The 13,799-nt window shown below is 36.8% G+C and overlaps 1 protein-coding gene across 1 annotated transcript in view; it reads left to right on the top strand.

Annotated features, from left to right (window-relative positions):
* The window catches only part of INO80 (INO80 complex ATPase subunit), a 115,680-nt gene that overhangs the window by 21,207 nt on the left and 80,674 nt on the right, over positions 1-13,799 (top strand). Inside the window, exons 3-10 of the mRNA XM_045536394.1 lie at positions 26-195; positions 287-354; positions 3,151-3,312; positions 5,150-5,270; positions 7,249-7,463; positions 8,831-8,884; positions 9,483-9,686; positions 12,767-12,962. Coding sequence (XP_045392350.1) covers positions 26-195; positions 287-354; positions 3,151-3,312; positions 5,150-5,270; positions 7,249-7,463; positions 8,831-8,884; positions 9,483-9,686; positions 12,767-12,962 — 1,190 coding nt within the window. The remainder of the gene's footprint in view (positions 1-25; positions 196-286; positions 355-3,150; positions 3,313-5,149; positions 5,271-7,248; positions 7,464-8,830; positions 8,885-9,482; positions 9,687-12,766; positions 12,963-13,799) is intronic.

Genomic DNA, 13,799 nt, shown 5'->3' with positions numbered 1-13,799 from the left:
GGATTCATCATTTTTCAATTTATAGTGATGACAGTGAAGATGGACTGGATGATAGCAATCCCTTATTGCCCCAGTCTGGGGATCCCTTAATACAAGTTAAGGAAGAACCTCCAAATTCATTGCTTGGTGAAACTTCTGGAGCAGGCAGTTCTGGAATGTTAAACACATATTCCCTGAATGGAGTTCTACAGTCAGGTCAGTGTCATATAACATCCCTCTTTGGACTATCAGTTATCTTGAAACAGTCATCCTTTAATTTTTTTATTGTTTATGTTTATTTATACAGAATCAAAATCTGACAAGGGGAATTTATATAACTTCTCTAAGTTGAAGAAAAGCAGAAAGTGGCTAAAGGTAAGGGATAATGCAGAATGTAATTCAAATAATTTACTAACATTATTAATAGACGGGAAAGTTATCAGTCATTTTTGCACATGGACAGATGTTTTTCCAGATGTTAGTCTTTTATAGTGGATATGGTTTTGTGAAGAGATGATAGAGAAAATCTGGAAGAGTCAATGAAGTCATTTTAGCAAACATTGAGTACAGGTGGAGTGTTCCTTATCCGAAATGCTTGGGACCAGAAATGTTTTAGATTTTTTTTGGATTTTGGAATATTTGCAATACATAATTAGATATCTTGGAGGTGGGACCCAAGTCTGTAAACATGAATATTATTTATGTTTCATGTACACCTTATACACATAGCCTGAAGGTAATTTTATTTTTCCCTTGGGAACACTGAATAAACTCTGTTGTGCACCAGTGTTTTGACTATGACCCATCACATGAGGTCAGGTGTGGCATTTTGCACTTGTGGTATCATGTTTGCACTCAGAAAGTTTTAGATTTTGAGGCATATCAGAATTTCAGAGTAGGAATGCACAACCTATTATAAATCCCTGTGGGGAAAGGGATTTAAAAAATTGATCGTTGGCCTCATGGGCTCACATTGTAATCAGGATAGTTGATCTGTCTTCCATCAGTGTTGTTAGAGTTCATCCATGTGCCAGATACTGTTATAGATGGGCAAGTTTCCTGCCCTGTGGAGCTTATATTCTAAAGGAGGCAGGCAATGAGTAAGCCTATAAACAAATAAAGACAGCTTCTTTAAAGAGGTAACATTTCAACTGATTTATGAATGTTCAGAGAGAACCATGTTAAGGTCTAAGGTAATAGCATTTTAGCCAACAGGAACAACTGTCCTTAGGAAAGAAGCAACTTATTATGTTTAGGGGAAAAGGAGGTCTATATTGCTGGAGCACAGTGAATGAGGAGGATGGTAGAAGATGAAGTTAGAGAGTATGATCACAGAATGGCCTTGTATACCAAATTGAGGAATTTGTATTTTACTTTAAGTTATAGTTGTAAGCCGTTGGAATGTTTACAAGCAGAGGAGTGGTATAATCTCATTTATACTCTTTTTTTTTTTTTTTTTTTTTGAGACAGAGTCTCACTCTGTTGCCCGGGCTAGAGTGAGTGCCGTGGCGTCAGCCTAGCTCACAGCAACCTCAAACTCCTGGGCTTAAGCGATCCTACTGCCTCAGCCTCCCGAGTAACTGGGACTACGGGCATGCGCCACCATGCCCAGCTAATTTTTTCTATATATATTTTTAGTTGGCCAGATAATTTCTTTCTATTTTTAGTAGAGATGGGGGGGGTCTCACTCTTGCTCAGGCTGGTCTCGAACTCCCGACCTCGAGCGATCCACCCGCCTTGGCCTCCCAGAGTGCTAGGATTACAGGCGTGAGCCACCGCGCCCGGCTTCGTTTATACTCTTTAAGATTATTGTCAGTGGCCAAACTGAAATGAGGATAGTATTTCTTGTGTTGAAACTAATTATTTCTCTATTTTATACTTTTTCTGTGAAGTATTCAAAACAATTTAAAACCTTCATTATCATCACTAGGCCCTTTAAAAGGCTCATGTGTAAAAGGTCTGATTTGCTCCATATCAGTAAGATTTTAGATTGTTGGGTGTGCAGAAATTGTTATGCTAGCTATCTCATTTTGAAAAATTGAGTTATACTTCACTTGCCATAAAATTCACCTTTTTAAAGTATACAATTTAGTGGTTTTAAAATATATTCACAAAATTGTACAGCCATTACCACAATCTAATTTTAGAACATTTTTAACACCCTAAAATGAATCCTGTACCCATTAGTAGTCACTCCTCATTCTCTACTTTCCTCAGCCATTGTCAACCACTAATCTGCTTTTTGTCTCTATTGATGTGCCTATATTGAACATTTCATATAAATTAAATCATGTAATACGTGGCCTTTTGTGACTGGCTTCTTTTCACTGAGCAAAATGTTTTCAAGATTCTTCATGTTGTAGGCCCCATTAGTGCTTCATTCCTTTTTATGGCTGAATAATATTAATATCTTATTGTCTGGATATACCATATTTTGTTTATCTATTTGTCAATTAGTGGGTATTTGGGTTGTTTCTCATTTTTTAGCCTTAATAGCTTGCTTTCTATATTCCTTCATACGCTATAGGTAGTTTTTTTGTTTTGTTTTGATTTTTTTCCTTGGTATTTGACATTTGGTTAGAATATCTTATATATAGCGTAAGTACTTAGACCAATTTAGTATTTTTGCTGTTTATAGCATATCCCATACTTTGTTGCACTTTAATTTGTGCTCACTAGATTTAATTAAGATCCTCATGTTTTTCTGTTGAATTGATAAGGTGTATAACAAGGGAAATTGAGGATGGGTGCGGTGGCTCACGCCTGTCATCCTAGCACTCTGGGAGGCCAAGGGGGAAGGATCGCATGAGCTCAGGAGTTCGAGACCGGCCAGAGCAAGAGCGAGACCCTGTGTCTACTAAAAATAGTAAAATTAGCCAGGCGTGTTGAGCACCTGTATAGTTCCACCAACTTGGAAGGCTGAGGCAGGAGGATCACTTGAGCCCAGGAGATTGAGGTTGCTGAGAGCTAGGCTGATGCCATGGTTCTAGCTTAGGCAACAGAGTGAGACTCTGTCTAAAAAAACAAAAGGAAAAAAAGATGAGGGAAATTGAAATGACTGTCCTAGCTGCTTTTGTTGTTTTTTTTGGGATCTGGGAAAAAATAAATGCTTGGATTATAAACAGAATGCTTCACAGCAAAAGTTATATTACTATTTTTGCCCTTTTTCAGAGCATTCTGCTAAGTGATGAGTCTAGTGAGGCAGATTCTCAGAGTGAAGACAATGATGATGATGAAGAAGAACTCAATCTCAGCAGAGAAGAACTTCACAACATGCTTAGACTACACAAATATAAGAAACTTCACCAAAATAAATATAGTAAAGAGAAAGAGGTGAGAGTTTCAGGAGAAACAGACCTTCACACTGGGTACTCACTCTCTGGTTTATAGTCATTAAGGGATACATCATTTTAACTGTTTAGTTAGTGGTGGTTGTTAATAGCTTCATTGAGATATAATTCACATATACTGAGATCATAGAGAGATATAATTTACCTTTTAAAGTATGCAATTCACTGATTTTTAGTATATTCTTGGAGTTGTATTGCTGTCATCACTGTCTAATTCCAGAACACTTCATCGTATAAAAAAAACCCTCTATACCCCTTAGCTGGTGCCCCTCATTTTCTTCATCCCACTTGGCACCAGGCAGCCCATTCTGGACATTTCATACAAACAGTTTATAAAACATGTGATTCTTTATGTCTGGCTTCTCTCTGTGTAATGTTTTCAAGGTTCATCCATGTTGTAGCATGTATTAGTACTCCATTCCTTTTTATTGCCAAATATTCTATTGTGTTTGTACCATATTTTGTTTATCTATTGTTTAGTTGATGAACTTTTGAGTACTACAAATAATGCTATTATGAAGATTTGCGTAGAAGTTTTGTGCGGACCTATGTTTTCATTTCACTTGGTAATATACTTGCAGAGGAATTGCTGGGTCATATGGTAATTTCATGCTTAATCTTTTGAGGAACTGTCAGAATGTTTTACATTGTAGTGGTTGCTTCTTAATGCAAAATTCCCTTTCTTCACACACTAACATTAAAACTATGATAGTTTTAAGTGACAACTATTTAAACACTGTCACCAGAGCCTTCTGAGTTTTTCCACTAGTATTGTACATTGTACATAATGAGCAACAGCATATTTGAAGACCTAATAATTTTCCAGCTATTACTTTACATCCAAAGTTAGTTCAGGGAGCTTTGAATAATAGGCTGAAGCATATCAACCTATAGAAGTGATAAACAAAATATCTGACCATTTTGATTCAGGCAGAATTCCTTCATAAAGGTCAGTGCTAAGGCACTTGGTGATCCAAATATTTGCTTGTTTTTTAACTTGAAGTAAAACATCCATAGAGGAGAGTTCACAGACATTAAATATTTAACTTGATGAATGTTCATTTAATTTTGACCTTTGACATAGGACCTAGTAATAGTACTCCATGTTGCTCTTTCATCTTAGTTTCAGTCCTTGAACAATTCATTTGGTTATAATCCAGGAAAGAGATTCAACAGTGGAGTACCTAATTTTAATTTATATTCATATTTATGCATTAGTAATAAGTCAGACAAAATTAATGAGAGATTTAGGGGTCAATTGAAGTGAAGTGCTTGCATGTATTTGCCACTTCTTGGATGAGTAAAATTATTCATATGTTAGAATTCTGGTGGGAAATGAGGAGAGAAGAGACTTGAAAGGGTCAAGAATTGGAATGATTGGTGACCATTAAAAGCAAGTGTAAAACCAAGAGCCAGAATAGCAACATCAGGAGCCTTTGTAACTCTGAGGAGCTATTGGTAGTAGAAATATGGGTTATTTCTTGTTGAGAAATTTCCAGGGGAATACCTTTCTACAAGGAATTAATTGTATCTCTCAAATGTATATAATTTTAAGTAAATATTCTGATAGAAATTCAGAAGCATGAAGAGTTTTCCTTTCTTTAATTATTTTGAGTAACTGGTCCTCTGCATAGCAGTTGAACTCATTTTGTTTTTAAGTTAAGGAAATAATTTCCTTTGATGGACTAAATTCTTTTCTGGGGAAGAATACTGTATTTAAGAGCGATGATTTCTTCTGGCTCAGCTTTCTGTAGTAAAGATGATTTGAAGGCTGTGCTATAAAATACAGACAGACCCATCATGGTCTTTGCCTGGTTCAGTTGCAGCAATATCAATACTACAGTGCAGGCCTGCTCTCCACACATGACCCTTTCTATGAGCAACAGCGGCACCTACTTGGACCCAAAAAAAAGAAATTCAAGGAGGAAAAGAAACTTAAAGGTGAGCATGTTGAACTGCCTTCCATATTTATTCATTCTTAGTTTCAGAATTGTGTGTGGCTTGCAAGTGTGTTTGGACTTTATATATAATCCATATGGTAGAAATTTGCTTTATCTCAAAAACCCTAGTCTCCTCTTTCTAATTAGTAGTAAGTACAGTTGTCCCTTGGTATCCATGGGGGATTGGTTCAAGGCCCACCCCCAGCAGATATCAAAATCCAGGGGTGCTCAAGTCCCTTATATTATATGGTGTAGTATTTGCATACAACCTGTGCACATCCTCTCATATACTTTAAATCATGTCTAGATTACTTAAAATACCTGATAAAATGTAAATGCTATGTAAGTAGTTATACTGTATTGTTTAGGGAATAATGATAAAAATCTGTGCACATTTAGTACAGGTACAACTATTCATTTTTTTCCCCCAAATATTTCTTATCCTCTCTTGGTTGAATCCATGGATGCAGAACCCACAGATATGAAGGGCTGACTGTGTTATTAACTTCATTTCATATTTGGGTTATGGTCTTTTCTAGAATTGGAAAGACTTAAGAACACAGATTCCTAGCTAAACGTTTGGGCAAATTATTTTATTCCTTTTTTCTTCTACATGCTCTACAAATGTTGAAAATATTCTGAGATAGGAGAAAATTGGTTATGCTCAGGAAAGTATGAAAAGTAACTCAATGTGTTAGGAATAAGTTATAGTTGCTGCTGTTAGAGGTGATTTAAAATAGATCACCTCCTGGTGATCGTCTGTATTGTTTGTTTGCATACTTGCCAGGAAATGTCCTTTCCTCTCTTGCTGAGTTCAGAGCAGCTGGAAATCAGGAAGAAAACATGATGGGAAAAATTTAAACTATCTATGTAAGGCATATTTTATTGTTCTGAAAGTATGAACTCTACTCAGAAAGGCTCTTTTTGGTCTTCTTCACTTTTTCCCACTTGCTCATTGTTTATCTCTGTGTTTTTTCATCCTCCATACCCTCCCACCAACCCAAATTAAGTTTCTGTTTCATGTATGATTTTTCTCCCACAATTCTTAGTGTCATATCAATTAATACTTTTTTTTAGCCACTTTATATAGCCACCAGGTAGAAATAAGATTTCATTCTTATGACTATTTTTTACTGTTATTTTTTTTTTTTTACAAGCTACCTTTTCACCAGGATTTTTTTTTTTTTATGAGACAGAGTCTCATTCTGTCGCCCTGGGTAGAGTGCAGTGACTCATCGTAGCTCACTGCAGCCTCCAACTCTTAGGTGATCCTCCTGCCTCAGTATCCTGAGTAGCTGGGACTACATGTGCATGCCATGATGCCTGGCTAATTTTTTATTTTTAGTAGAGATGGGGTGTCGCTCTTGCTCAGGCTGGTCTTGACTCCTGAGCTCAAGCAATCCTCCCCCCGCCTCAGCCTTCCAGGGTGCTAGGATTATAGACATGAGCCACCATGCCTGGCCAGATTTTTGTTTTTGTATAGTACATATTAATTGATTCAAAACAATTACAAAAAAGCACAGCAAACTAGTGATTATCTTCAGGATTATTAGTGCTTTGTTAAAGACCAGGTAGGATTAGAGAGTAATGGTATAAGGTAGGAGGAACACCTGACTAGCTCTAAGGCTTTAGATATACACTGTAGTTGAATACATATTAATCTTGTGACTATTACTTGAGCCTGTGGTTCTTCATAAACCTCCTTTCCTACTGTCGAGTTCAAAAGAAATTGGGTACTCAGGTTTTATTCTGTATTTCTCTTTCATGTAAACAGGAAATGTCTAGTGTTCTTTTCTAGGTTGGTGAGATCTTCCTCTTGGAATATTCATGGGCCTGATTAGATAAAGAGATAAATGTTGCCATTCTCAGGTGGAATAAGGAAAGAACCTTCAGTTTTCTAAAAATGATAAAATTTCTTTGTGACTATCTCCTGTGGTGGGGGAGAAATACAACTTTGTTAGCATCTGTTTCCTTTGCAGCCAAGTTGAAAAAAGTGAAGAAAAAAAGAAGAAGAGATGAAGAACTTTCCTCTGAAGAATCCCCTCGTCGTCATCACCACCAGACCAAAGTCTTTGCGAAATTTTCTCATGATGCACCTCCCCCTGGCACCAAGAAAAAGCACTTATCCATTGAGCAGCTTAATGCTCGTCGCAGGAAAGTATGGCTCAGCATTGTGAAAAAGGAACTCCCAAAGGTAAGTGAGTGGCTTCAGTAGAGGGGGATGTGGATAATATTTTCTCTCCTTATCCTCTAAGGAGGAGCTATGACAGCTAGATACCTATACAAATAGGGATTCAGAAAGGAAACTAATCTGTTGGAATTAAGAGAATTCTGAGCAGTATTCTTTTATTAACTATTTTTTCTAGAATTTGGTCAGAATTCACAAGAGAGTTATTGTCTGATGCTCCTTGGCCAGAAAAATGGATGGAAACCTCTTAGAGGAAGGAATGCAGTTTTCTTAAGAATAGCAATAGAGATTTGACAGCAGATTGATAGGTGATAATAGAGAAAACAAAAATACGAAGGAGATGATATGTTTCTTACAGAATTTATAAACACTTGAAAGTTGCAGATAATTACAGGCACTAGAAATAAATGTGAATGGTTTAAAAAAGAAACATGTATAAACATTCTTTTTTCTCTTTTTGTTTGGTTTTGCTAACATTTCATTTTGATATAATTACAAAATTAAAAGTTGCAAGAATAGTGCAAGGAATGTTCACATACCCTTTACTGAGATTCCCTAATTGTTTGCATCATACCCTTAATGATGAATTACATTTAATGCTGATATGAGCAGGATATTTCATTATAAATTGGATATTTCATAATTATGATATTTTATGACTTTGGACAAGTTGATACTGAAGTCCATATGGATAAAGTCAGTATGCAAGAGTAGCTAGGGAAGTGAGATTTCTTTATTGACCTTTTTTTTTTTGGTTTGTTTTTTACACTTTAGTGGACACAAATAGCTGGAGAATGGGTTGTGGGCTGCTGGGTCCTCTTGTGTTAGGTCTGCCTTTGAATTTTTTATTGGAACTGAAGCTTAAGTGGTGGCAGAAATTGATTAATAGTGACAGGAGGCCCTGGCTGGAGATGGGTCTAGAATCACAACCTGGGAAACTCTTTTACCTTTCTCCTAATGATTCCTGTATCTGAGTGCCCTGTTCTGTCAGCTTTGTAGATTGGCCCTGGAAAGCAGCATGTTTTAATCAGGATGGTGCTAAGGTTTGGGTGTGTCACATTTTCCTAGTCCACTTAAAGCCTTATATATAACTTAAATTCTTTCCAAAAGTATGCAGAAAGTTCTATTTAAGACAGCTGCAATACTAGCTTGTTCTTCTTAATGCTTCTTTAATAGCCTTATGTATAATGCTGAGACAGTACATCTGGATGACTTTAATCTTACGTATATGCCTGGCTTGACAGTTTCTTTTGTTTTTCATTTTGACATTTTATTTTTCCCACCCTCTAGGAATTGAATAAAAGACAATGTCAGTCTACATAATGTTATTTCAAAAGTTAATCCTAAATGAAATATTATTTTAAATATTTTAGGCCAACAAGCAGAAAGCTTCAGCTCGTAACCTGTTTCTCACCAATAGCCGAAAGGTAAAATTGTAGTTTTAAATTTTCCATTTCATGTTTTGCTGGAATATCTATTCTTTAAGAAATGATGCTGTGAATTTCTTCCCTTAGAAGGAAATAACACAACTTCCTTTAAGAGTTGTTTTGAGGATCAGAGGAGGTAAAGTTACTAGTTGTGTTTCCCTGCACTACTTATTAAACCATTTTTCTCATTTATAAAATGAGGATTGCGGTAATACCAACTTCATAGGGTTTCTGTGAGGGATAAATTAGTTTAATATATGTTAAAATGGTGCTGAACATATAATAAGTGGTGATAGCTATTATTATTGATGTGTGTGATAACACTTTGTAACTTCCTAGCACGTCTTAGGGCCTTCTTAGTCATTATATTTTGTTTTATCTTCTAAAGTGATAGATGTGGATAGATTTCTTATCCCTGATATTACTGCAGGGTCTGGGTCACATTACTATACGGGGACGTTAATCAAGTTGGGAGAGAAAGAGATGTGGCCATGGGATTACTACTTGTACCAAACAGATTAAGGAATGATGTAGAGTCCATGGAGAACCATCCTGTGGTATTGGGTCTGCCCTGTTGTGATAATGATGTTGTTTGCAGCTTGCCCACCAGTGCATGAAGGAGGTGCGTCGAGCTGCCTTGCAGGCCCAGAAAAACTGTAAGGAGACTTTGCCTCGTGCCCGCCGCCTCACCAAGGAGATGCTTCTGTACTGGAAGAAATATGAGAAGGTGGAGAAGGAGCACCGCAAACGTGCAGAAAAGGAAGCTTTGGAACAGCGGAAGTTGGATGAGGAAATGCGGGAGGTAAGGCAAAAGCATAAAATTTCGAAAACCCTAATTATTACAGCCATATCAAGTGATTGGTTTGCAATTTGAAAATTGTACATCTAACCAATGAAACTGTCAATTTGACTTAACTTGAAGGTAGAGATTTTACTCCAGTAAACTAATTCTGGTTTTATTCTTTCGGTAATGCCCTCCTGCTGATCTTTGCCTCTTTTCTTCTATGCTATCTTCCTGTATTCTCTGCAGCCTTATTCTTCAACAACGCATGAGTAAAAGAAAAGAAAGCATTTTATAGTTCATCTTGGCTTGTTTCCAGATGCTGGCTATAGTTTTGTTTTATTTTTTGTGACAGTGTCTTGCTCTGTTGCCCGGGCTAGAGTGCCGTGGCGTCAACATAGCTCACAGCAACTTCAAACTCCTGGGCTCAAGCGATCCTTCTGCCTCAGGCTCCTGAGTAGCTGGGACTACAGGTGCACACCACCATGCCCAGCTAATTTTTTCTATTTTTAGTTGTCCAGCAATTTTTTTTCTAGTTTTAGTAAAGATGGGGTCTCACTCTTGCTCAGGCTGGTCTCAAACTCTGGAGCTCAAGCAGTCCTCCTGCCTCAACCTCCCAGAGTGCTAGAATTATAGGCATGAGCCACTGCGCCTGGCCTGTAGTTTTGATTTGTTGAGTATTAAGGGCTAGATCCCAAATTTAGAGCCAGATAGGGACAGTGGATGATTACGTTAGTTTTCTGAGACCCACCCCCCACCTACTTTACTGTTTTAATTTGCAGCCACTACTTTTGCTAGACCTGATGTCAGCTGATCTAGGCTGTGTATATTGTTGAGGGAAGCAAGAGGAGGGAACAAGAGGGCAAAGTCAGTATGTTGCCATTTGTAAAATAGTTAAGAAAAATGGAAGGAAAGTGGAAGTTTAAAGCAAGAAGGGAATCAGTGGTTTGGATGATGTTTTATTTCAGATATAGGTAGTAACTTTTGTCAAAGTACAGCTTTGGAGCCCCTTCTAAACTCTTGATCTTCCCTTCTTTATCATGGCTTTGAGGATAAATAAGGATTTTGCTCAGTTCTCTTAAGTCCCTTGAGTAACTTGTATCTTTGCACATAAAATAAATGTATTACTAAATTAGTGTAAACATTTGATGCTGTTGGGACTATTTAACTCACTGAGTTTAGAGGCATTTGGAAATTTTATTTTATTTATTTATTTTTTCTTTCTCGCCCCCTTCCCCAAGAATTTTAAATTTTTAAGTGGCTTGCCTTATAATCTAGATTTGTGAGACCTAGATTCTCTCAATTTTGTTGATAGCTAGTTGATATGAATTTCTTCTGTGGTTATGCTGATTTATGTATCTTTTAACTTTTGAAATAAAACTTTGCTGGCTGGGCATGGTGGCTCACACCTGTAATTCTAGAAATCTGGGAGGCTGAGGTGGGAGGATCACTTGAGGTCAGGAGTTCGAGACCAGCCAGAGCAAGAGCGAGACCCTGTCTCTACTAAAAATAGAAAAAATTAACTGGGCAGAAATAGAAACAAACAAAGAAAATTAGCTGGGCATGGTGGCATGCACCTGTAGTCCAAACTACCCAGGAGGCTGAGGCAGGAGGACAGCTTGAGCCCAGGAGTTTGAGGTTGCTGTGAGCTAGGCTGATGCCATGGCACTCTAGCCCGGGCAACAGAGTGAGACTCTGTCTTAAAAAAAAAAGAGAGAGAGAAATAAAACTTTGCTGTACTTTCGTTGTTCCCTTAATTTACATTGGTCAGGCTGGGTGCGGTGGTAAGTAATCCTAGCATTCTGGGAGGCCAAGGCAGGAGGATTGCTTTAGCTCAGGAGTTTAAGACCAGCCTGTGCAAGAATGAGATCCCGTCTCTAAAAAAAATTAAAAAGAAAAAATTTACATTGTTCATTTAAACATGTGGCAGTTAACTACTTTAATATGAAGGGAAATGTTATTCATTTTCTTAATTCTTGTACTTTAGAAAGTTTTTCTTGATAGCACTTTAGCTTTAACTCGTGAACATCCATTAAGAGAAAAACTTCTTAACATGTCACATTATGTGTTTAAAGAAACAAAAAGAGAAAAACTTCAATTTTCTCTCATTTTCTCTCAGATTTTCTTCTAATTAGAATCTGGTCAAGTGCTATAAAGCCTTAAAGAGAAAGGGTAATTTTATATAGCTTATTAGTTTGTAAAATATAGTTTTGGACTTTTGTCCTTTTTTTGCTGTGTTCCTTATTTTATTATTTTTCCTGTGGGGAGGTAGATCAAGGATAAATCAAGTATACTTCATATATATTTTATTCTAAAATAGGTATTCAAAACAATGCCTTTAATTTGGTGTTTATAGTGTGCGCTATATTCCATATAATTTAGCCTTTTGGATGATTTTGTTTATTCATTTTATTGTTTATCTTAGGAATAATTTTATTTATTGACACAGTGATTATTTTTCTTTCCTGCTTATTTCAGAGGCAATTTTAACTTAGCTTTCTCACATTAAAAAAAAAATTTTTGCACACACATAATCAGTCTTTATTCATGTTTTGTAGCTGTTATAATCACAGATGAACTGTAGATTGTTTTGGGGAGAGTGTTTTCTTCCTTTGGCCTCTTAATCTCATATGATGTTATATTGAAATACTGTATAATGCGTAGCTCTTTGCCACTTATTTTGACTTTCAGTGATAGATAACAAGTTTTTGACATGTTTACCTTTTTAAAAATAATAAGGCTATACACATGTATCTGCCACCAAGGTTATAAAATAGAATGTGGTGTTTGAATTTAGTTGATGTCTCAGTGCCACTATATAAAATAATATAGCGAGTAAGTAATGGATAAAAGATACATAGTGTAAAGGAGAGCAAAACACAGGTCATTATTATACTATGAATGAAAGTTATTCATTGCTTTTAGTGCCACTGACTTTACTAAAATAAAATTGTTCATTAGCAATTTTTGCCTTTATAAAAGTAAAGGATTTGTAAAGGACTTGTATGCAAACTATATAAAGGTTTGGTGAATTCTGCTGACTTCTTGAATATAATTGATGATTTGTCTCTATTTTCATTTTCAACTTTTCTCCCCTTTAGGCGAAGAGGCAACAGCGAAAACTCAACTTCTTAATCACCCAGACAGAATTGTATGCCCATTTCATGAGTCGCAAACGAGACATTGGTCATGATGGTATTCAGGAAGAAATCCTAAGGAAACTGGAAGACAGTTCTACCCAGAGACAAATTGACATTGGTGGAGGTGTGGTAGTTAACATCACACAGGAGGATTATGGTGAGTCCTGAATTAGGAGCTAGAGGAAGTGGATACCCCGATTTTTCAAATACAATGTTATATACATTATTAATTCTTGCAAGTATTATCCTGTTTCATTGGTAATATTGATCAGAAAAGGGGGATTTATTGTATTGGAGTTAGGAAAGTGTATGTTTCTATAAAACAAGCCTATAAAATAACTTACTGAAGAATTTTTAAAAAGGAAAGGGTATGGTTATGTGATCTTGCAAATTTGGAAATTTTATTTGTTGTGATTTGTTTTTCTTTTTTTTTTTTTTTTTGAGACAGAGTCTCGCTTTGTTGCCCGGGCTAGAGTGAGTGCTGTGGCGTCAGCCTAGCTCACAGCAACCTCAAACTCCTGGGCTCAAGCCATCCTCCTGCCTCAGCCTCCTGGGTAGCTGGGACTACAGGCATGCGCCACCATGCCCGGCTAATTTTTTCTATATATATTTTAGTTGGCCAGATAATTTCTTTCTGTTTGTAGTAGAGACGGGGGTCTCCCTCTTGCTGAGGCTGGTTTCGAACTCCTGACCTTGAGCAATCCACCCGCCTTGCCTCCCAGAGTGCTAGGATTACAGGCGTGAGCCACCACGCCCGGCCTGTTGTGATTTGTTAATAGAAATAAAAGGTGAATTGAATTCAGTGAACATGTTTGATCAGAGAAAAATAATCTTTCATATAACAAGATTGTTGGTTATGCAATCATGAGAAAGAGAGTGTTTAGTTTTGGTATTTTCGTGACTGAAAGGGGAGGAAGGAATTGGGGTGACATTTGAAAGGAATTTCACAGAGAGTAGTGATTCAGATCATGTTGAGCTAGAAATAAGAGTGGAA

This window comes from Lemur catta, chromosome 1 (assembly GCF_020740605.2).
Source record: "Lemur catta isolate mLemCat1 chromosome 1, mLemCat1.pri, whole genome shotgun sequence".
NCBI lineage: Eukaryota > Metazoa > Chordata > Mammalia > Primates > Lemuridae > Lemur > Lemur catta.
Note: the sequence above shows the minus strand (reverse complement) of the source record. Positions and strands in the feature narration are given on the sequence as shown.